General features: G+C 40.4%; 1 protein-coding gene across 4 annotated transcripts in view; it reads left to right on the plus strand.

The window, feature by feature from the left end:
* CDC14A (cell division cycle 14A) overlaps window positions 1–22,328 on the plus strand; it is a 165,168-nt gene that overhangs the window by 15,340 nt on the left and 127,500 nt on the right. For all 4 annotated transcript variants that reach the window (XM_040998412.1, XM_040998415.1, XM_040998414.1 and 1 more), the window contains exons 3-4: window positions 3,228–3,303; window positions 17,849–17,941. In XM_040998412.1, coding sequence (XP_040854346.1) covers window positions 3,228–3,303; window positions 17,849–17,941 — 169 coding nt within the window. The remainder of the gene's footprint in view (window positions 1–3,227; window positions 3,304–17,848; window positions 17,942–22,328) is intronic.

The following is a 22,328-nucleotide window of genomic DNA, read 5'->3' on the forward strand; positions in this document are numbered from 1 at the left end:
GCAAGCCTGCTCCTGGGAATTTCCAGGATGGAGAAGACACTGTCCAGTGTTAGCAGCTTCAAGCTCAGGAGCCGCTCAGCTCTGCATTCCTTCACAGAGTCTCTGAAGGGTGCCACTCCACCATCTCTTCTCCCTGTTTGTTCTCCCAGGTTCATGACCTTCCATTTCTCCTCTTCTATCCCGAGTTCAACTCCTCTCATTCTCTGTCTTCACTTCAAGTTGCTGAATATGTTCCCCCACACCAACCCTTCTAGCATGTTTAATTTATTTCAACCTTTTATTTTGACATTTACCTTCACCCAGTGGTCTGTATAATGAATGTGTTTATGTTTTTCCCATGAGAATGAAGAAGATTCTTAGAAAGAAGCATCTTAGTCGAAGGTGTCTCTTTCTTCAAGGTGTTTTTATTTATACTGAAGTTAGCATCATATGAGTAACTATGGCTATGTTCGCAATTATGTTGACATTTCAGGCATTTATTTAGCTGCCTAGAAAACTACATCTGTGCATAGAAATGATTTTGAATGCATGACTGTTCTTGTAAACGGAAGCGCTGTAAAGATAGGATGCATTAAATGACCTTAAGATGGCCTCGTGGCTTTGTTTTTTTTTTTTTTTTTTTTTTTTTTGGAAAGGCGGATATACAGAGAGGAGAGACAGAGAGGAAGATCTTCCATCTGATGCTTCACTCCCCAAGTGAGCGCAACGGCCGATGCTATGCCGATCCGAAGCCAGGAGCCTCTTCCAGGTCTCCCATGCGGGTGCAGGGTCCCAAGGCTTTGGGCCGTCCTCAACTGCTTTCCCAGGCCACAGGCAGGGAGCTGGAAGGGAAGCGGGGCTGCCGGGATTAGAACCGGCGCCCATATGGGATCCTGGGCGTGCAAGGCGAGGACCTTAACCACTGCGCCACTAGTGATCCCACTATTCCTAGTGAAGACGTGTTCTCTGTTGTTTGTTATAAGTAAGGTAGACATTAGTCCCTGGCAGAGAGGCTTGCACTGTGGTTGAACAGATACTAAATGTGGTAGCTGTGTGTGCTTGCTTGGTCACAGGAGTGACTCAGAGGGTGAGTGTTGAGACTTTGAGAGAAAAGTGGTCAACTCTATGGGGTGGTGGGAAAGACTTCATGGAGTAGGTCGGGTTTGTACTAGGGAAGCTTTAGTGTAGTTTGAAGTGAAAAAGAGGGCAGGGAGTTGGATGCGAGTATGTATGGGGTACTTGGGAATAAGAAGAGAACAAGTTTGTTGCAATAAAGATTCCAAAGATAAAGTCATTCTGTAAAGTAGGATCATGTTGTATGAGGCTGTGAGTCCTGGGCCGAGAAATTATCCGAAGGCAGCCAGGTAAGATCGAACAATTTTAAGCAATGAAAGAATATGTGACACATGAGACTTTGTTTTAAACAAAATATTTATGTGTTTATGTGAAAGAGTTACAGGGAACGAGGGAGAGAGAGAGAGGAGAGAGAGAAATCCCCTATCTTTGGTTCATTCCCCAGATGACTACCAATGGCTGGTGTAGATCTAAGTCAAATCCAGGACCCAAGAGCTTCATCTACATCTTTGATGTGGGCAGCAGGGCCCAAGGACCTGTACTATCCTCCACTGCTTCCTCAGGGCGTTAGCAGAGAGTTGGATTGGAAGTAGAAAAGACAAGACATGAACCAGCACCCACATGGGATGCTGGTGCAGATGGAAGTTTTACACCACAACACCAGTCCTGAGACATGTTAAGACAGGACAATTAGGAAGAGGAGAGAGAATTTAAACAGCACAGGTATGCAATGAAGAGATCTGAACTTCTGTTGCTTAAGGTGGGCACAGAGAAGAAAAAGATTAATTAGTTGATATTTAAGAATTAATCTAGCATTTATTTGTCAATTGTATTGTGATTAAGAAGATTTCATGCCTGAGGACCTGGGAAAGTCAAAATATTTTTTAGCCCAGAAGGTGGGTTTGAAAGATGGGCTGATTTTTAAGCATCCTGTTTCAGGTGATGGAAGGATCTGACAGGTAGTTGAAGAAGGAAGAGGCTGATGCTGTGTCTCAAGTGGAGGAGACATGCTTTTCTGCAGGATTGTCATGAGTTACATTCATGACAGTGGATAAGAGAAGATGCACAGATTGGAGACATAAGGGGTTAGAGAAGGGGAGAGGAGCCTTGGAATATCCAAGGAGGATGCAAAATGAGAGGAGAAACCTGGGTTTTCAGGTACTTGAAAATCCAAAGTACTGTTTGAGTGAAACAGTTGGAGTTGGAATTCAGAGTATACCAGTGTTATGAATTTAGTAGTAATCGAACAGATCCTATCCAGTATCAGGGGCCCAATACATCTGGAGCTATCTGTTCCATTTTGCCATTAATTTAGAGCTCCTTCCCAATCCTTCATGACCCTGATCTGAGAAATAGAAATCTCTTTAGGGGGCCTGGAGCGATAGTGTAGTGGTTCAAGTCCTCACATTGAACACACTGGGATCCCATATGGGTACCAGTTCTAATCCCAGTGGCCCCAATTCTCATCCGACTCCCTTCTGGTGGCCTGGGAAAGCAGTTGAGAATGGCCCAAAGCTTTGGGACCTTGCACCTGTGTGGGAGACCACGAAGAAGCTCTGGGCTCTGGGCTTCAGATTGGTCTAGCTCCAGCCATTGCGGCTGCCTGGGGAGTGAACCATCGAACGGAAGATCTTCCTCTGTCTCGCCTCCTCTCTGTATATATCTGTCTTTCCAATAAAAATAAATAAATCTTAAAAAAAAAGTGAAGAAATGACGCTTGTTGGTTCTTTCCTTGCCTGCTTTTCAGTACTGTTACTGAAATGCTATGTCAATGAGATAAGAAGAATTGAAACTAACTACTGCTCAACAATTTCGTTGTAAGAGACTGGTTAGAATAACGGGCGAGCATTAGTAATGTGATAGCGTTAGCTATTTGGATTACTATGAATTAGATCTGTTACATTGTGGATCTTTGTCCCAAATGTGATTAGAATTTGATTGTTAAGTATAATGAAACTGAAAAGGAATTTTGATGTTACTGAACATTATACTTCTAAGTACAACATTAAATTTCTTTTTTTTTTTACTTTTAAGGAGTTTATTAGTACATTAGATCATCAGAGTCACAGTAAATGCTTGATAATTACTAAAATATGATTCCCATTAAGTTTTATGTTAATGACATTAATATGGAGAATGAAGTGCTACATTTTTGTTTATTTTTTATATCTCAGTTTCTATGCAGATTTTGGACCTCTGAACTTGGCAATGGTGTACAGATACTGCTGTAAACTAAACAAGAAGCTAAAGGTGAGTATTGAAGTGATGTTATTAAAAGGTTTGAACTGAGAAATCTGTCCATTGGGATTGCTGTGCACACACCATGTAGTCAGGTGATCTTGAACTTTGGAAATTTATGTGAGTTAGTTCATTGGGAGTTGAAACTGATCCTTTTGATTATACCACAAAGGAGATGTTAACCTCTTTCATTTTTCAGGATGAGTTGCAATTTGAGCTGGCTGAAGTCACTGGAATCTAAGAAAGAAAAACCCAATCCTTTTAGGTTATTGTTGATGAGTCTCTATCAGATTCCCTCTAAGGATAATTTTTCTGAAACCTTTTCTGCTCTGCTTGTGGACACTGTTCCAGGTGGTGAAAGGACTCCTCGGTGCTGGACCTCGGGGGCATAATGCTGATCTGTCTGGTCAGGAGGGAAATGATGGTGCTCTTTTTGTTTATTATTTTTTTTTATCATCTCTGTAGAGTTAATAGGCAAGTAAAACTGATGGAGTGGCAGTAATAGAGCATGACCTTAGCTGATATGACAGAATTCAAGTCAGATATTCCATACATTTTTTATATTTACATAAAGATCAGGTTTCATTTTCTCTTATTCCATAATTTCTTGAAGGATTGGATTTTCTCTTAAATTTTAAGCATATGAGGGAAGTTAACATGTGTAATCCTAATTTTGTAAGCTTATTTCATCATGTAGAAAGCAATATTTACCTATGGTTTGGTTTTGTTTTTTGTTTTACAATAACTAAATGAAGACTTTAGGCATTTCAGTTTGGGAGGTAAAAGGCTACATAGCATACCCTTTAAGACAGTCATCGAATTCTATTGGGCAGGTATTTTATTCTTTCTTTTAGGTTAAATAATATTGGTTTTACAAAATGTATATTAACTTATATGTATTAACTACTCAGTGATTTTTCTTTTGGTGTTTTTAATTGAACGTAGATATACAAAATAGTCTGGTGGGCAATTTCTGGTATGATATGTTGTATATTTGTGAAGTTACAGTTTTTGGTTATTTATCTCAAAGCACTAAATTGTCATGGGATGATACCAAAGGGATTTTTAAGTCAATAATCATATAACAAATGATGTGTTGCACTTAACTTTCCTAGGAATTGTAAATACTATGTGTTTTGAAGGATATATAACTAAAGCAGATCTATGTTTTCAGGAGACAGTCTACTGTCTGTTGCTTAGCAAACACGGTTTTGTAATCATATAAGAAGTAAATATCATTTTTATACAGAATTAACTTTTTAAAAATTAATTTTTATTTGAAATGTGGATTTGCAGAGATTGAGAGAGAGAGAGAGAGGCACAGAGAGAGATCTTCCATCTGCTGATTCACTGCCCAAATGGTCACAACAACTGGAACTGGGCTGTCTGAAGCCAGAACTGGGAACTTCATCTAGGTCTCCTGCATGGTGCAGGGGCAAAAGGACTTGGTCCATCCTTACTGCTCTCCCAAGCCGTTAGCAAGGATCTGGATGGGAGCATAGCAGCTGGGACTCTTAACTGGTGTCAATTTGGGATGTTGGAACTGCAGGTAGAGAGGTTAACCCTACTACCATAATTCTATCTCCTATAACATGCATTTTAATGGTTGCATTAGCAAGGAAAGGGAAATTAATAAATGGTTGAAATTAATTTCTAACATCTGAGGGCCTATGAATTTTTTTTGCTTTCTTGATTAGTCAGTTGGTATGTAGTTGTTGCAACCTAGTTATTATAATTACCAGCCTGGTTGAATCCTGTCTGGACTCAGGGCCCTGCGCGATAGTGTAGTGGTTAAAAGTCCTTGCCTCGCACGCACCGGGATCCCATGTGGTCACAGTTCTAATCCCAGCGGTCCTGCTTCCCATCCAGCTCCCTGCTTGTGGCCTGGGAAAGCAGTCAAGAAAGGCCTAAAGCCTTGGGACCCTGCACCCACATGGGAGACCTGGAAGAGCTCCTGGCTCCTGGATTCAGATTGGTGCAACACTGGCCGTTTTGGTCACTTGGGGAGTGAACCATCGGACAGAAGATCTTCCTCTCTGTCTCTCTTTCTCTCTGTTTATCCACCTTTCCAATAAAAATAAATAAATCTTAAAAAAAAGAAAGGAATCATTAGGAGGAAGAAACCACTGATCTGATTCAATGTTTTACTTATAATAACTGCATAGGAATAGATGAGTTGACTTAAGACTGATGTTTTCTATTATTTCTTTCTTATTGTATGCTGCTCTATAAAGGGAAATAGATATGAAAATTTGTTTAAATTCAATTTAACTTATGATGCATTCTTTCAACATTATGCAAACTTAATGAAGTCCAGAAAATCCTGTTAGTCCTCAAGGAATCTGTTGGATACCTGGAATGACATTTTTAGTTTTAGACCAGTTAGAAGACACTTTGGTAATTGCTTGAAGGATTGAATTTCCAAAACCTAAATGTTAATTTAGTATGCATAATCTAAATAAAGCATGTCCAGTAGAATCTCTCTGCTAGTGGAAAAAGGATTTAGATTGCTAATCCAAAATTACAATTTCTTCAGTCTTATGGAAACTCATTTCCTCAGTTGTGGAATAGGAATTACAGGATGCCTATGCCTTCTCTGAAATGCTAGGGACAGAATTGCTTCCGATTTCAGATTGGGGAATATTTGCATATATTCAAGGAGCTGTCTTGAAAATGGGACTTGATTTCTGACACGAATTTACTTATGTTCGTATATACCTGATGTGCCTATTCAGGACAAAGTTTCATACAGTATTTTTAGAGTGCCTGTATTTTAACTGTATCATTAGGTGAAGTCAGGTATGAAATTTTCAGTTTGTGATGTGTTCTTTGATCCAAAAGTTTTGAATTTTGAAGCGTTTTGGATTTTGGGTTAGAGATGGTCAATCTGTGTAGAGTTCTTATAGGGTGATAATTAGGATTATTTTAGAAATATATATGAAAGAATATATTCTGTTAAGACCCTAACAGAATAAGGTCAGTAATGTCACATTGTGAATTCTTATAGGAAATCTAATAAAGACTTTCTTGAAATTTACGGATTCCCTCTTTGTAGTGTTAAAGCAGATGGGGAAGTCTACTATGCTTTTAGGAATGTAAGTGACCTTTTAGTGAACACTGGAAGGGAGACATGGGAGAGACATGTGACTTGTCCAAGGCTGTCAGGTGAAGTTTTTGCTATCTCTTCTGGCTCTTGACTGTGTCATTTCCTCCCTTTTTTGGTGTCATCCCAACTTCTGACTGCCAGATGTCTAGGCTCACTCTCAGCCTCATCTCGACCACTTCCCCTTATTGTGTCACAGTGGCTTTGAGGCTCTTCTGCCTCATCCACTCCGGTGACCATTGCTGCTGCTCTGGCTGTGCAGCTTCAGTGGGGCAGACGCAGGCTTTCCTACTTGAAGTGTATGCCCTTCCTATGTCACCTTGCTACACAACATTCTCTCTTTTGTGGGGATCTCTAAACTGACCCTTCACCATCCCCTTCCCACCATTTGTTAGGTCCATGGGCATTCTGCTGATGTCTGTTGCCTCTACCCTATGGTTATTTTCATAAGTTCCCAGCATCTTGCCTTGTTTTTTTTTTTTTGCCTTGCCTTGCCAGTTTATCCCTGTTGCCTTCCCCAGTAATTTCCTGGGGAACACTGCAGCTCAGCTAGACCCAGCCTTGCCTTTTACTGTGTTCCACATGAATTACTATTCCATGCATTTGCTAGTCACACTCAATTTGAATAGAATGTATTTTTCCCTCTGGCTTAATGATTCCTTGTTCCCTAAAATTTTATTCTGACTCCACAAAGAAGCATCTCCTTGCCTTTTTGATTGGCTTGAAGGTGTCCTCTTTGTTTTTCTATAATTGTCTATGCTGATCGCTATTGTTGATGAGTTATAATTACCTGTGCACACCTGTCTTACTTGCTTGACTATGGAAGATCCTATAGGATGGAGAGCCTTGCCAGGTTATCTCTGTGTATTCCCAGTGCCCAGCACAATCACCAAATACAACCAAAGTTCTGTTGACCTTGCTAGAATGCCCTTGATTTGCAGGTCCATTTTTATCACCTCACCGGTGTCAGGTAGCTTGCTCTCAGCATGTTCACATGTTGGCTATTAGCTGATTTCTCAATCCTGTGCTAGCCTTTGTCTTCCCTACACTACGGAAAGCGCTCTAGTGGTCCTAAGCAGAACCTGGTGGTCTTTGCTTGGTCCTCAAGATTCTTCTCAGTAATTTGGCATTTTTGCAACCACTAAATTCACCTTAGAATTATTATCCTGTGTGATTTCATAATTCCTTTAGGCACATTTTCGTTTTCTAGTTTGAACATTTTTACTCCCAGTAAGGCTTTTATTATTTTTCTCCTTGGTTCCATCTCTTATGAAGATAGGTAACATTTTGCTGTGCATCCTATCCGATACCCAAATGTCTAATTTTTTATATGTTTAAGGTATTTTTCCATGTAGCTGATTTGAGGTGGTGACTTACTGCTGTTTTTTTCTATGTCCATATACACTCTATTACCAACAGCCTTAGATGTAATTGTGTTGATTACAGTGCAAAATTACCAATCAGATAATCTGCTCAGATAAAATATCCAGAAATGAAATCCACCATCACCAACAAATCCCTGATCATTGTTTTCAATATATTCTAAGATGTAAGTGTCAAAGAACTAGGTGGCTGTTTTGCTACTTCCGGTCTGTAGTTTCTATGATGGGGAAACAGTTAAGAAAGAGATTCATTAAAGTGTGAGCAATTTGTGAAATTGTATGTTTTAAAATGGAAAAAGTGATCAGTGCTCATTAATCTAGAGCGGAAATTGTTAGTAATGTGCTTCGCGGGCTCATAAACCCTTGAAAGTAGGTGTAAAGGTTTGTGGTTTTCACATTTTCCTTCAGAATAGACATATGGCTTTTTGTTGTTAAAAAGGTTTATTTAATTTACTTGAAAGGTAGAGTTACAGATAGAAGGAGAAACAGAGAGAGTGAGAGATCTTCTATCTGCTGATTCACTCTCCAAGTGGCTGCAGTGGTGAGACCTGAGATGATCTGAAGCCGGCATCCAGGGGAGCTTCTTCTGGGTCTCCCACGTGGGTGAAGGGCCTAAGCAGCTGAGCTTTTTCTGGCACGTTCCCAGATGCATTAGTAGGGAGCTAGATTGGAAGTAGAATAGCTGGGATATGAACTGGCAGGAACGTACCCTGTTAAGCTCTACTGCACTAGCCCCAGAGGAGACATTTTCTAAGGTAGTGATTTTTTCTTAAGATTTATTTATTTTTATCTGAAAGTCAAATTTACAGAGAGAAGGAGAGATAGAAAGAAAGATCTTCCACTTGCTGGTTCACTCCCCAAGTGGCTACAAAGGCCAGAGTTGAGCCAATCCAAAGCCAGGAGCTAGGAGCTTCTTCTAGGTTTCCCATGCAGGTTCAGGATCCCAAGACTTTGGGCTATCCATGGCTGCTTTCTCAGGCCACAAGCAGGGAGCTGAAAGGGAAGTGGAGCAGCCGGGTCTTGAACCCGTGGCCAAATGGATCCTGGTGGATGCAAGGCAAGGATTTTAGCCACTAGGCTACCAGACTGGCAGTGATTTTTTTTTAAATAATGCTAATTTGAATCAATAGGACAATGACTGATCTTGAGAACTGTTTCATAAAGAGCTAAAAGAATATATGCAGAAATGGAATTTTAAATTTACGGAACAGTCCATGTAGCCTTTTTAGGATAAAGGAGCAGAGAGGTAAGCACCAGGAAGTGAAGGTCTGGATTGAAGCCCTAGGTGCACCTGGCAGAAGGAGGGTGCGTGCATTGTCCTTGCTGCCAAAGGCATCAATGCAGGAGTCCTGTCCTGCAATCCGGGCATCTGCCACTGCAGCAGGTGACTGTGCCCAAGCACTCTTTTGATATCGTGATTAGACCACCTTCTTACTACAACCACAAAACGTGCAGGAATTTCCTTCTGCACTTCTGTTTCAGGCTCAAGGGCTTTCAGGGAAGAAAAGCAAGCTATGTTTTGGAGATAATTCCAGTAGTTTTATGAGGTACAGGGAGTTGTAACAGAGTTCACTCGCTTGGCAGTGAACCTAGGCAGGCTTTGTGAGGCAGGAATCCCTTTGCTCATCCAGGAATCCAGCCAAAAAGAATCCTTACCTACAACTATATTGTCAGCATGATCAAACGATCTTTATGAGCAACTTTTCTCTGACATTTGACTTTTACTTTAATCAGTTGTGTCATTTCATTAATGAAGTAACATTGGTTTTGAAACAAAATGGATCGGACCGATACCTTTTTCTTGGTAAGGAAATACTTCAGCCTCTTTTATCACTCTCAATAAAAACATCAACCATATTTTGTTTTGTACAGCCAAAGAAAATTTTCAAGAATGTTCCTTTCCTGAGAAAGTTGGAGGTAAAACATATAGAGGTCATGGCCGGTCGTGGAAAGACCTGTTCCTTTTGTCGCTTTTGCAATGAGATGACCACTGATGGCTGTAGAGGTGCTGATTGCTGCAGCTGTTCTGGGCAGGCCTAGTCATCTGTAAGAGAATGATGTCTTGGTCACCCTGGTTCCTGGGCTGTGATCTGCTTTATCTGCCCCATGTCACCTGCCAGAGCTTGCTTGGTTAGGGAAATGCATGTGCTCTCCACCTTATTTAAGAGCTTATTATCCAGGCTGCCCCAAGAGCTCAATCAGGCACAGCAAATGACTTGAAGATTTTATTCGAAGCATGACAGCAAATTTCCTGAAACATTACTTAAGTTTTTTGTTCCTGACCATTAACTCTTTTTGTTTTGTTATTATTTACTTATTGACTTATTTATTTTTTGCTGAGAACTTAATTGCATCACCTTTTGTTGCAGAATGACTATGCCGTTTGTGTTCTCCTGCCCTAAGCTGAATAAGTGCATGACTTATGTATGTTACCATATTCTAAGGATAGCCTGGGCTGTGTTATTTGTGTGTCATTTTCCTTTCTCTGTGAGTTGCTTGGACTTGTTTATTCTAAGGAGTGAACCCACTAGCATGCGACTTTTCACAGAGCTTTTCCGAGATGGAACATGTGTGTCTGGGGTCAATACCTTTGTCTTAGTTGTTATGGCTGTGCTGTAGCAGAACATTGTACTTTGGTTTACAAGCACCATTAAGCATCATATGACTTATTATATACTTGCCAAGAGTTGCATGAGAGTGGTAAAACTTTGACTCTCAGGTAAGCAATATAGGTCTGGAAATTTGTATAGGTTTGCTTGTATTAGTTTATAGATTTGAGTGTTAAGTCTTATTTTTATCAATTATTTTTATAGGAAATGATTATTGTGGTTGTAATTAAGATCATTTCATTGATCCTTGTGTGCTCTGCATGTTGTGTACCCCTATGCAGTTATTTCCCTCGGTTTATGATAGCTTTGGCTACCTTTTTGTATCAGATAATCATTTGATTGTGAGTGCATATGAAGGTAGGCACTGGGGTTCTCTCCCACGTTGATTCCGAAAGTTTATTATATTTGACACATAACAGCTGCTCAGTTCAGGCTGGTAGAATCTTGAAGTTTGTAGCCACATTATTCTGGCACCCAGATTCGGCAAATTGGTTGTCAAGGGCTGCATTCAAGTGACAGAGTTATTTAGTTGGGCATGTACACTATTTTAAGAAATTTGTTTTCCAATTCACTATGTAGTTTATTAAAATTTCCACAAAATTTAAATGTTCTCATTCTTTTACCTATTACCGTTTCTTAGGATTCTGGGTCTAGTTTCCTGCAGGGAGCAATAGGTTGGAGATGGGTGTGCTTTGGTCTGGGAGTGCTTTTCTCATTTGTCAACTGACTCCTTCAAACTGTTGGCCTCTGAGAGCATTTGGGAAAGCACCATGCAAGGTGTCTTAATTACAGAATCACTAAAGGAACTTATTCCAAAGACGATACCACCTACAAAATGCGTGTAAATAGTGATAGATGTTTTCTGTGGTATTTAGAGACATCATTGAAAATATTCTTTTCAAAGGTGTGCAGCGTGATTTAGAGCGTCTTACAGCAGAGTTTGAAGTTTTTTGTTTTGTCCAGCTCCCAGAGTTCAGCAGTATCTTAGAGCAGTGCACTTCAGGGTGCGGTCTCTGGACCACGACTGTCAGTGTCACTGAGGAACCGGCTGCAATCACGGGGGCCCAGGAAAGTCTTTTGATATGTCTTCCAGGTGGCTCCACATCGGTCTCTGGGGAAGATGAACTATAACGCAGTCATATATTTTAAATTTAGCTTGTTGATGATTTCTGAAAAATTTGAGTAATATTGACCAGCTCCACCTGAGAGTTATTGAAATTCTGAACCACAATCTTGGTAAATGCTCAAGTTTAGGGAGAGTCCTGGATTTTCCTGCCTGCCACACTTGCTGTGTAAATGGTCACTGCGGGCCCTCTCTGGCTCCAGGCTATGTCCTTGTGGTAAAACACAGTGTGCTTGTTTAGTTTCAGCCTTGCCCAGGAGCTCTGGGTTGGTAGACACTCTGTGTCTGGCTAAATCAGACCCCTCCGGCGTTGTTCCGGTTGCTTCAGATGAAGTTGGAGCATAGCAGGTGACCAATAAAGGTTAGCACCTGCTGTTTTATAGAAGATCTGACTGCGTCCTCTTAGACTGTCTGCTCCAGTTTCAAGATGGGAATCTAATACATTGAGTGGAGAGTGGCTGCAGAGTCTGATTTGTCTTGAGTCACATGCAGCTTCATTGCAGAGCAGGCTGGAGGTCCGGAGGTCCTAACAGTCATTTGGCAGCACCCTCTGCTTTGTATCGCCTCCACTCTGTATTCATCTGAGTGGGCCAATTTCTTTTATTATTATTATTATTTATTATTATTAGTTTTTTTTCCTTTTTCTTTCTTTTTAATTTAGTTTTGGGCCATTTTCTTGATGTTACTGTTTTTGTCCTTTGAGCTTTTCGGGTAAAGCACAAGGATTTTCTAAGTGTGAGTAGCTCACTAAAAGCCAGGCTTTGAAGCTTGGCCTTACAAAGCATCTGCCTGAAGGCCTGGATTAGCACAGCAGACTGCCAAGGAGATGGAGCCCAGGAAGAGGAGGCAGCTGTGCAGCTGAGAGGCTTGATGTTCACTTGACAGGCAGGCAGAATCTTGAAAAAGCATCGAATGGGCTATCAGCCGAGTCAAGTCTTGCTATTTCCCAATTATGCCTTTATTTTATGTCTAGCCACAAACATCATTTCAATGCTTTTCATTTCTTTCTATGGGCTCTTCAACATTTTTAAGAAGATTTATTTATTTTTATTGGAAAGGCAGATATACAGAGAGGAGGAGGAGAGACAGAGAGGATGATCTTCCATCTAATGGTTCACTCTGCAAGTGCCCACAACGGTCAGAGCTGAGCCAATCTGAAGCCAGGAGCCAGGAGCTTCTTCCAGGTCTCCCATGCAGGTGCAGGGTCCCCTTGGCTTTGGGCCTTTCTTGACTGCTTTCCCAGGCCACAAGCAGGGAGCTGCGAAGTGGGGCCACTGGGATTAGAACAGGCACCCATATGGGATCCCAGCATGTTCAAGGCAAGGACTTTAGCCACTACACTATTGCGCTGGGCCCTCTTCAGCATTTTTAAAAAGACTTATTTTTAATTTATTTCAAAGCCAGAGTGACAGAGAGAGGAGAGGGAAAGAGGAAAAGAAAGAGAGAGTCTTCCATTTACTGGCTTATTCCCCAAATAGCTTCAATAGCTGAGGCGAGTCCAGGCTCGAGCAAGGAGCCATGTTCTCCAGCCAGGTGTCTCACGAGGGTGCCTGGAGCCCAGGTACTCAGACCATCTGCTGCTGCTTTCCCAGGAACACTAGTAGGGGCTTGGATTGGAAGCAGAGCAGCAGGCATTTGAACTGATGCTCTGATGTGGAATGCTGGAATTGCAGTTGGCAGCTTAGCCCACAGCCTCACAAATCCATTCCCTGAAATAATGTCTTTCTTTCCCTTGGCGGTGCATTTCTTCCATGAAATATCTTTTCCTTTGTAAAAATGTATTTATTTATTGGAAAACCAGAGCGCGCTCTCTCTCTCTCTCTCTCTATATATATATATAGATAGCTAGCTAGCTATATATAGCATAATATATAAATATAATATACAAATGTATAATATTAAATATAATATTTAATATATGTCAATAATATATACTATATATGATATATTATAACATATATCATATATAATATATTTATATCTAATAGAATATATAAAATAATATATTTTATATATAAAATAACATTTATATGTACATACTATATCTTTATATATAAAATAAAATATATATTATATAAAAATATATAAGTAAAAGAGAGAGAGAAAAATCTCCCACTGCTGGCTCACTCCTCAATGGCTGCAACAGCTAGGTCTATGCCAAGCTGAAGCTAGGAGCCAAAAGCTCCTGCTGGGTCTCCCATGTGTGTACAGGTACCTCAAGGTTGGTGCAGGGACTCAAATATTTGGGCCATGCTCTGCCACCTTTTCTCAGGTCATTAGCAGGGAGCTGGACTGGAGTGGAACAGCTCATACTCGAATTAGTGCCCCTGTGGGATGCTGACATAGGCTCCCCATCAAACATCTTGAAGGATGAATTAATGTTCCTCTACAGATACTCATGTCATTAGTGCCTCTGCTGGATAGTATTATTTGTTTTAGGGTGCTTTTAGTTCAATGTTGGTAGGGGAAATTAGTATTTAAAAAGAAGAAACAGATATGGGCATTTGGCCTAGTGATTTAAACGTCTGTATCCCATATCACAGTGGCTGTCTTCAGCTCACTCCAGGCTCTGCTTCCCGAATCCAGATTGCTGCCGCTGCAGATCCTGGGGAACAGCAGGTGATGGCTCTCACGGTTGCGTCAACATGACCCATGTGGGAGACTTGGATTGAGTCCCCAGCTACTGGTTTCACATTGGCCTTGCTCTGGCATTGCAGGCATTTTTCAAGTGAATCAGTGGAAGGAAGCACTCTACCTCTGTTTTTTTTGTTTGTCTATCAGATAAAAAATCATTTCTTAAAGATTTTTAAAATTTTTATTGTAAAGACAGATTTACAGAGAGAAAGAGAGATCTTTCATTTGCTGGTTCGCCCCTCAAATGGCCACAATGGCTGGAGCAGAGCTGATCTGAAGCAGGAGCCAGGAGCCTTCTCCAGTTCTCCCATGCAGGTGCAGGGTCCCAAGGCTTTGGGCCATCTTCTGCTGCTGTCCCAGGCCACAAGCAGGGTGCTGGATGAGAAGTAAAGCACCTGGGAAGTGAACCAGCACCCATATGGAATGCTGGTGCTTGGAGGTGGAGAATTGGCCAATTGAGCCATCATGCCAGCCCCAATAAATTTTTTTTTAAATAAAAAAAATTAAGTACATTTTTGTTAATTAGTCCAACCATATAGAACATCATCAAATGATTGATTAAAACCATTTCCCCTGGTTTTCTGTGAAATTTTTCTTTTGGCACTAAAAACTCCTCTTTCAAGCAGTGTTCTTGTAAAATGTTGGAGCAAGTGACTCTCTAACAAGGAGGCTGGCTGTGGTGGGGAGAAGTTAGGACATCACCGGTGGCATGTAAGGTTTTTGCTTTGTTGTCATTCACTTGGAGTTAGTTTTGATTCCTTGAGCAATAGTCCATCTCTTGGTGATCTGATCTGGTGATACCACCAGGCAGATGATTTGTCTGGTACAGTTGCAATGTAACCAAGAAAACAGAATTCCAGAAACACTTAAATGAGGCAAATGCTAGGAACTTTAACTGTTTTCCTTAAATTCAGGAAGAAGCCTTTCTCTTTTAAAAAAAAAAGTTTAACTTGCTTTTCTCGGACAGCTTCCTGTAGAAAATATGTCATAGTAGTTTAAATTTCTAGGCAGATTTTATGAAGACCATTTCTTAGCAATTGTGATTTCTGAAAAGTTATAGAGCTTAAAATAGCCCTCCAAAGTCCTTACAATTTTAATTTGCATTATATTTACTTAAACACTTTTGTGAGTCTTGAGAAAGAAGTCTGCTTGAGAACTTTGCCCTCCCCCAGATGCTTCCTGTTCCAGATGGCCTCTGAATTCCATGTGTGACAGAACAAGGAGAGAAAACAGAAAGCATAAGCTCAATAAAAATTCCAGAAAGAAAACAAGAAATGAAGTTGGTGATGAAAGAACAACAATATGAGTTGTGCCTTTTGGCGAGTAGAGTTTTAAAGTAAATATGATTCTACGTTATTAAGTGATAACCACAGCTTATTATAAAATACCTTCTTAGGACAGTGGGCATCAGAACAGCCAATCTAAACTTCAGGTTGGATCACTTGATGTTGTCTTCCATACCAGTGTTTTAAGAAACCAAGGAGTGTAAACAGCGAGAGGCTGGGAGCCAGTATACCTGGTCTGACTTGTGTTTACACAGGCCTCGCCCATGTCAGAAAGTCCTCAGGTATCTGAGATGCAGAGATGACAAAAAACTCTTGGCTAAGAGGAGCCTCCAATCTTTTTGTCAAATGCATCATAATTTATTGATGAAGAATACTAGGTGGCAAAAACCAAGCAACCAACTAGTGGCAAAATAAAATAAAGCAGAAAAAGAGACCTGCCTTGACAGCCAAGTGTTCCACATTTCAAAAACAAGAAGATGGTGTCAGCAGCCTGTAGTGACCTTGAAGTCTGTAGCTATAGCTTGAGTTTATTAACTTGACTGACCTAAATAAAACATTGTACTTTTTAGTTTTTCACGAGCCTGTTGGGATACAAGGACATTGGTAATAAGACATGATCTTTGAGTCAAACACTAACTTCTAAAGTTTGGTTGAAAAGGCAATACAATGCTCAGAACATTCGAATTTTATTTAGGAAAGAAATGCCTGCCTTGTGCTGGTGCTGTGCTGGGACATGTGCGACTATGGTTCTGTGGTTATGTGCTCCAGCCAGTTTGTTGTAGTGTCCTTGTAGAATGAACTTCAGAGTGGGAGTTTCTTTGCCTTGAACACAACAGCGTGCTAAAGAAAGGTAGTTGAGCTATTTTTACATTTTTAAAGGGATTCTAAGCTGGTCAATACATAAGATACAAAATGTTGTTGTTTAGTTAATGTGTATTTACAGGCAGATATGAAATTGTTCTTGTGTGCCTATATTTTGGAAATCACTTGTCAAAATACTATAACTGTTTTGAATAAGGAGGAAGTTGAGCTGAATGTCTTGAGCTGCATTAGTGCTCCTACTGCTTCATGTTTATTTGGTTTTTATTAATAATTTGATTGCATTTTGATAGATTTTGTTTACAAATTTATGATGATTATTATTTTATGGTACAGTTCAATAGACCTTAGGATTTCCTTCATGCCCCCAACCCAGTCTCCTCCCTGCCACTGAGTTCCCCTGTATTATTACTATAGTATAGTTCTTCATACACAGTCATATGTCTATCATTATGGCCATGGACAATGGCAGAGAGTCCAGCATTCTACTGTCAAGATATAGTAAGCAGTTTCATTAGTAATCCATCTTTGATCTGGAAGTAGAGATGCATACTACATTGTATCCTCACATCTGGATATGTTAGTGTCCATTTTACAGCTACTGTACATCCCCTTAAATGAAAAACCACGATACAAAATAACAGGAAGAAAAATAGAAATTTACAGTGCCAACAAGTTCTCAAGAGGTTTTGATAGTTCAACAGTTCTGAACTGCTGTAGAACCCACCACTCCAATCTCTATGAAATCTCTCGAAAATCCACTGACTGCTACTGTCTACCTTAGAGTCTCCATCTGCCCAGATATTCATACCAACACTTGGTTGGAGTAGTTGGTGAATTTGTTCTTTTCTCTGTCCTCTGCCATGTTTCCAGGTGTCCTCTGGAGGCTCCAATGTACTGCCATATTCTCCATGTGCATTTGGATATGCTGTCCTCTCTTTTCGTGTTTAGCGCATATACTATTTAAATACTTGAGCATGCAACGTGTTGCCTGGCATGTAGCATATACTTAATTACTGTTTCAATCCAAGGATCTAATGAATGATTATTAAGATGTTTATGGATATGATCTTTTTGATAGTTCATCTTTTCCCATTAGCCATTTATTTTTAGATCATTAAAAGGGGATTAGTAGAGATCACCTAGAAAGAAAATATTAATTTTGGATAATAAGATTGAAAATGTTTAGAGAGGGTAACAAAGAGAGACATTTAAAAAGGTACTATGTAATATGAGATGTATAGCTAACTTTTTGAGTGGGAGTGACATGTGGGGAGTGCAAAGGAATGAATGCATTAAAGGTGAAATCAAGAATAAAACATCAAAAATAGTTCCTATTAATTTAATTATATACTAATGTATCAATATTGTTTCTTGGTGAAAAATCTGCTATATCTGCTATATTTTTAGTTCTGATATCATGATGGGCTATCATTTCTGCCACAAAGGTTCTTGTCCAAATGCCATAGTATTAAAGTGCAAAGCTGTTCAATTTTCTAGATTGTGACGTATCTTGAAAGTTGAGGTGACAGCTGTCTTCCGTAGGTTTATTTCAGCACTGTCTTTAGGGTTATACTAACTTTTTTATCCCTTCTGTTTAGTCATACAGTTTATCAAGAAAGAAAATAGTGCATTACACCTGTTTTGATCAACGGAAAAGAGCAAATGCAGCATTTTTGATAGGTGCTTATGCGGTAAGTACTATTATGCGGTAAGCTATTTTCTATTATCAAATTATTTTCTGTAATGCTAACAATGGCAGATAAAATCCAAGCCACTTTCCCAGTAGGACTAAGAGATGATGGAGCGCCACAGCCCTTGGGAGTTGATCTGGAATGACCAGATCAGCATCAGTGGGGTGTATAGTCTATAAATTTTACTTTTTGGTAGTGAGTGAAAGAATCTTGGAAATGTGGCCGTGAGCTTGGATTCTGCATTTGTATAGGCTTAATAAGAAGAACTCCTTGCCAGGACACTGCAAAGAAAAACTCTGTGTGTGTGTGTGTGTGTGTGTGTGTGTGTGTGTGTGCATGAAATAAATATTATGGAAGGTTTTTAAATGCAGGCGAGGTGTTCCTTTTTTGGGGAGAAGAGGAAATCCTATATTGCACAGGGAGGGATGATGGTGATGATGATGAATAATCCATTCATTCATGTATATGCAGTTAAACTCTGCATATATTATAGTTTCCCTAATTACTAAAAAAGACTTACAGAAATAATTTTAATTAAATTTTGTTCCCTGTGAACACTAAAATTCCAGTGTGAATTATACATGGAGTGAAATTTTCTGGAAATTTTCTGTGTGCTGGGGCTGGGCAAAAACTTGGAAGACAGAGCCTGTCAGGGCTAACAGGGACCTGCAGCCTGTAATGGTTTTCCTAGGATGCATGTACCATCTAGGTGGGAATACGCTGATTGAAAGAGAACGAGCTATCATTTCTTCTCATCTTTGGGGAGGGCTGGTGCTTTTCTGAAGCTAAAAAATCCTGCTTCCTGACCTTTCAAAGGCCTGTTCTGATGACTTTGGTGGGCAGAGCCTTTGGCTGTTAGACCTGACACTGTGCCAAGTCATCCTGAAAGCCAGGGGCAGGAAGCACAGTGGTGTTGGGAGGCTATCGGCTACTGTGGGTGCAGGCTGGAAGGAGTGGCAGATAAGGCAGAGCATGGGCCAAAGCTTTGCTGTCCTGATGTAGTTGCAGGGAAGTTTTGGCCATTGCTTTTTTTTTTTTTTTTTTTTAAATCTTAGCCTATGATCCACATGGTCCAGTATAAGGCAGAGTGTCTAAGAATCAGAAAGTTATGAGCTTTTCATTCTGATGAGGCTCTGTGATGACGGACAAACCACTTTAAGTCTCTTAGCTTTAGTTTCTTTACCTGTAGATAACAGGGTTTGTTGTAATGGCTCCTAAATGTCTTCTAAGTTCTGAAGATGCTCAGGTTATTTGTAGGGACAGCCAAAGCCATTGCTTTGGCTTTCAGAGTGAAAAAAGAAAGCTGGATATTGGTATGAGGTCCCCTGAAGTACCAATCAACTGAATTATCAGTTTTGCTCGTTTTTCACTCTACATTGGTAATTACTGATGCTTGACACTAAGATTAAAATATACTCATTTCTGGATCAAGTCATGAGAACAGTGTGTGTTTCCTGCAGGGTTTTGTGCTGCTTTGTGAGCCTGTTATTCATGGATCCTTTGTCACAAAGGATTGCCATCAGACAAGGGTCATCTGTCTGCTGTCCCTTGCCTGTCTTTCCCCTTCTGTTCCTCCCTTGTCCCTCTTCTCCTTTCCTTTCCAACATCTGTTCTTCCTGTTTTGTTGAGTGTGATCGTTTATTTTGACTAGGCATCTGTAGAATTTTGAAAGGAAGTTTAGGTACATCAGTAAACATTGTGACAAAATATGTGTTTTGATGCTGAACTTTCCTCTTTGGCAATGAAGAGAATGGCTTGGTGGAGGAGGTCCTTAGAATGCCTGAGCTTGTCTTTTATGATTCTTGTATTGTCCTGGTCATTTCCCCAATTTGTTTCCTTTTCTAATGTTAAAAATATGCTCATTAAGAGAGCTTTAACATTTTTTTATTTACTTTGTCTTCATTTACTTGAAAGAATGACTGAGAGAGAGAAGAGAGAGAGAGAGAAAGAGACAGACTGGCCTCTCATCCATTGATTTGCTTTTCAAATGCCCATAAGTAAGCCAGGTCTGGGCCAGGATGAAGTCAGGAGCCAAAATCTTGTTCTCCCATATGGATAGCAGGTGGAATGAAGTGGGGTAGCTGGCACGTGGGAGTATGGGATGAGGGTGTCTCTAGTGGTAGCTTAACTGATTGTATCAAAATGCCTGTGTTTCCATGTCCCCTAAGAGAGTTTTCCGAAACAAACTTTTAATAAAATGGCATAAAAGATGCTGTTTGGAGTGCCTTCATTCAATATTGGAGTGTCTGGCTCAAGTTCTGGTTCTTCTACCTTTGATCCATGTGTACCTTGGAAAGCAGTATGTGGTGGCTAAAGTACATGGGCCCAAGCTTCCCATGTGAAAGACCTGGATTTGGAGCTCTGGCTCCAGGTTTTGGTTTGATCCTGCACTTAATTGTAGCCATTTGGGGAGTGACCTACTGGGAGGATGACCCACCCACCCTTCCTTCCTTCCTTCCTTCTTTCCTTCCTTCCTTCCTTCCTTCCTTCCTTCCTTCCTTCCTTCCTTCCTTCCTTCCTTCCTTCCTTCCTGTCTTCCTCCCTTCCTTCCTTCCTTCCTTTCTTCCTCCGTCCTTCCCTCCCTAACCTCCCTAACCTCCTTCCCTCCCTCTCTCTTTCCCTCCCTTCCATTCTTTCTTTATCCCCTCTTTCTTTCCAATAAAATTAAACTAAGCATTTGATCACAAGAAACAATTGCAGTTTTTCCTTCAAGAGAATTTTATACCTTTTGTTACATGTGTGCATTTAATTGTTGACATAAGTCTTTTTAAAAGGTCATGAATCATGGGTGTTATACATACATCTCAGATTTTATAGATGTTAGATTTCATGGTTGGATAGTCCCAACCTTAAGACGGAATCCCTGGCTGTAAACAGCTGTTGAAACAGCCATGTAGACTACATGGAACACCCGATCAGGTGGGTGTGTTTTATCAGAGAGGAGACCTCAGCCATAAATGTGTTCCTCATTTTAAGATTTGGAACCCATTATGTATTCTAGTGGAATGACTCATAAATATTTTGCAGTAAGGCAGACATTAATGTAAATAATTCCATGGTTTCCCTGTCTACTTTGAGGTTGGGTAATTTCCTGATTTATAGTTCTGTGTTATATATCTAAGTGGTATCATATTTATTGTGGTAGAACACAACTTTTAATTCCTTTCTCCTCAAACTGATTTATTTACCCATTTGTCCCCTATTCAGTGAATGAACTATCATCGGTGACTTACTAAACCAAAAGATAGCAGCCGCTTTGATTCTTTTGTTACTCCTTGTCATGTTATACTCATGAGTTTGGTGAGCTCTACTTCCAAAATTTGAACTGGAATATTCTTTCCGTCTCTACTACTCACCTGGATTGTCACCACTGCTTTACATCTTTTTGTCTTAAATAAGACTTTTTTCTTTCCAATTTTTATTGAAAAGGCAGATATATAGAGAGAAGGAGAGACAGAGAGGAAGATCTTCCATCCAATGATTCACTCCCCAAGTGACCACAACAGCTGGAGCTGAGCCAATCCAAGCCTCTTCCAGGTCTCCCATGCCTGTGCAGGGTCCCAGGGCTTTGGGCTGTCCTCCACTGCTTTCCCAGGTCACAAGCAGGGAGCTGGATGAGAAGCAGGGCTGCCAGGATTAGAACCAGCGGCCATACAGGATTCAAAGCGAGGACTTTAGCTGCTAGGCTGTCGTGCTGGGTCCTACTTTAGATCTTGTTTCCTATCCTTGCTTTCCTTTCATTCAGGGTATAATCTTTTAAGATTGTAAGTTAGAACATGTCATTCACTGGCTCAAATCTGCCTGTTGATTGCTCACTGTTCTTGGCATCACATTTATCATCCTTACAAGTACTGTTAAGATTCTTTCCTGCCAGGCCTTAGGTCTATGAGTTAAGACAGTGGCTTAGATAAAGGTATACCACATTGGAGTACCTGGGCTCAACTCCAGGATGTACCTCCTGATCCCAGCTTCCTGCTAATGCAGGCTCTCAGAGGCAGCCGTGACGATCTGGGTCATTAGCTTGCTGCTACCACGTGGGAAACTTGGATACTACTTCCAACTCTCGGGCTTGGCTCAGCGCTGTTCACTGTGGGGTCTTGTGGAGTGAATCAACGGATGGGAGCTTTGTCTGTCTGTCTCTCCCTAATTAAAAAAAAATATATAATGACTTCTGATTTTCTCCTTGTCTGCCTTTATGATCTTGCTCAAGTTGCTCTTACCATGATGATCCTCTGTAAAATTTATACAGTTGTTTCTCCACAGATTCTTCATGTTTCTGTTCTTTGTATTTGGAATTTTCTGACATCAGACCTTTGCGTGCCTGATTCCTTCTAATGTTCTTTTATTAAAGAAGCTTTCTTTCAAGTCTGACCCTGCCAATTAATAC

The sequence above is a fragment of the Ochotona curzoniae genome, unplaced genomic scaffold (genome assembly GCF_017591425.1).
Source record: "Ochotona curzoniae isolate NIBS_2020 unplaced genomic scaffold, NIBS_Ocur_1.0 scaffold_1037, whole genome shotgun sequence".
NCBI lineage: Eukaryota > Metazoa > Chordata > Mammalia > Lagomorpha > Ochotonidae > Ochotona > Ochotona curzoniae.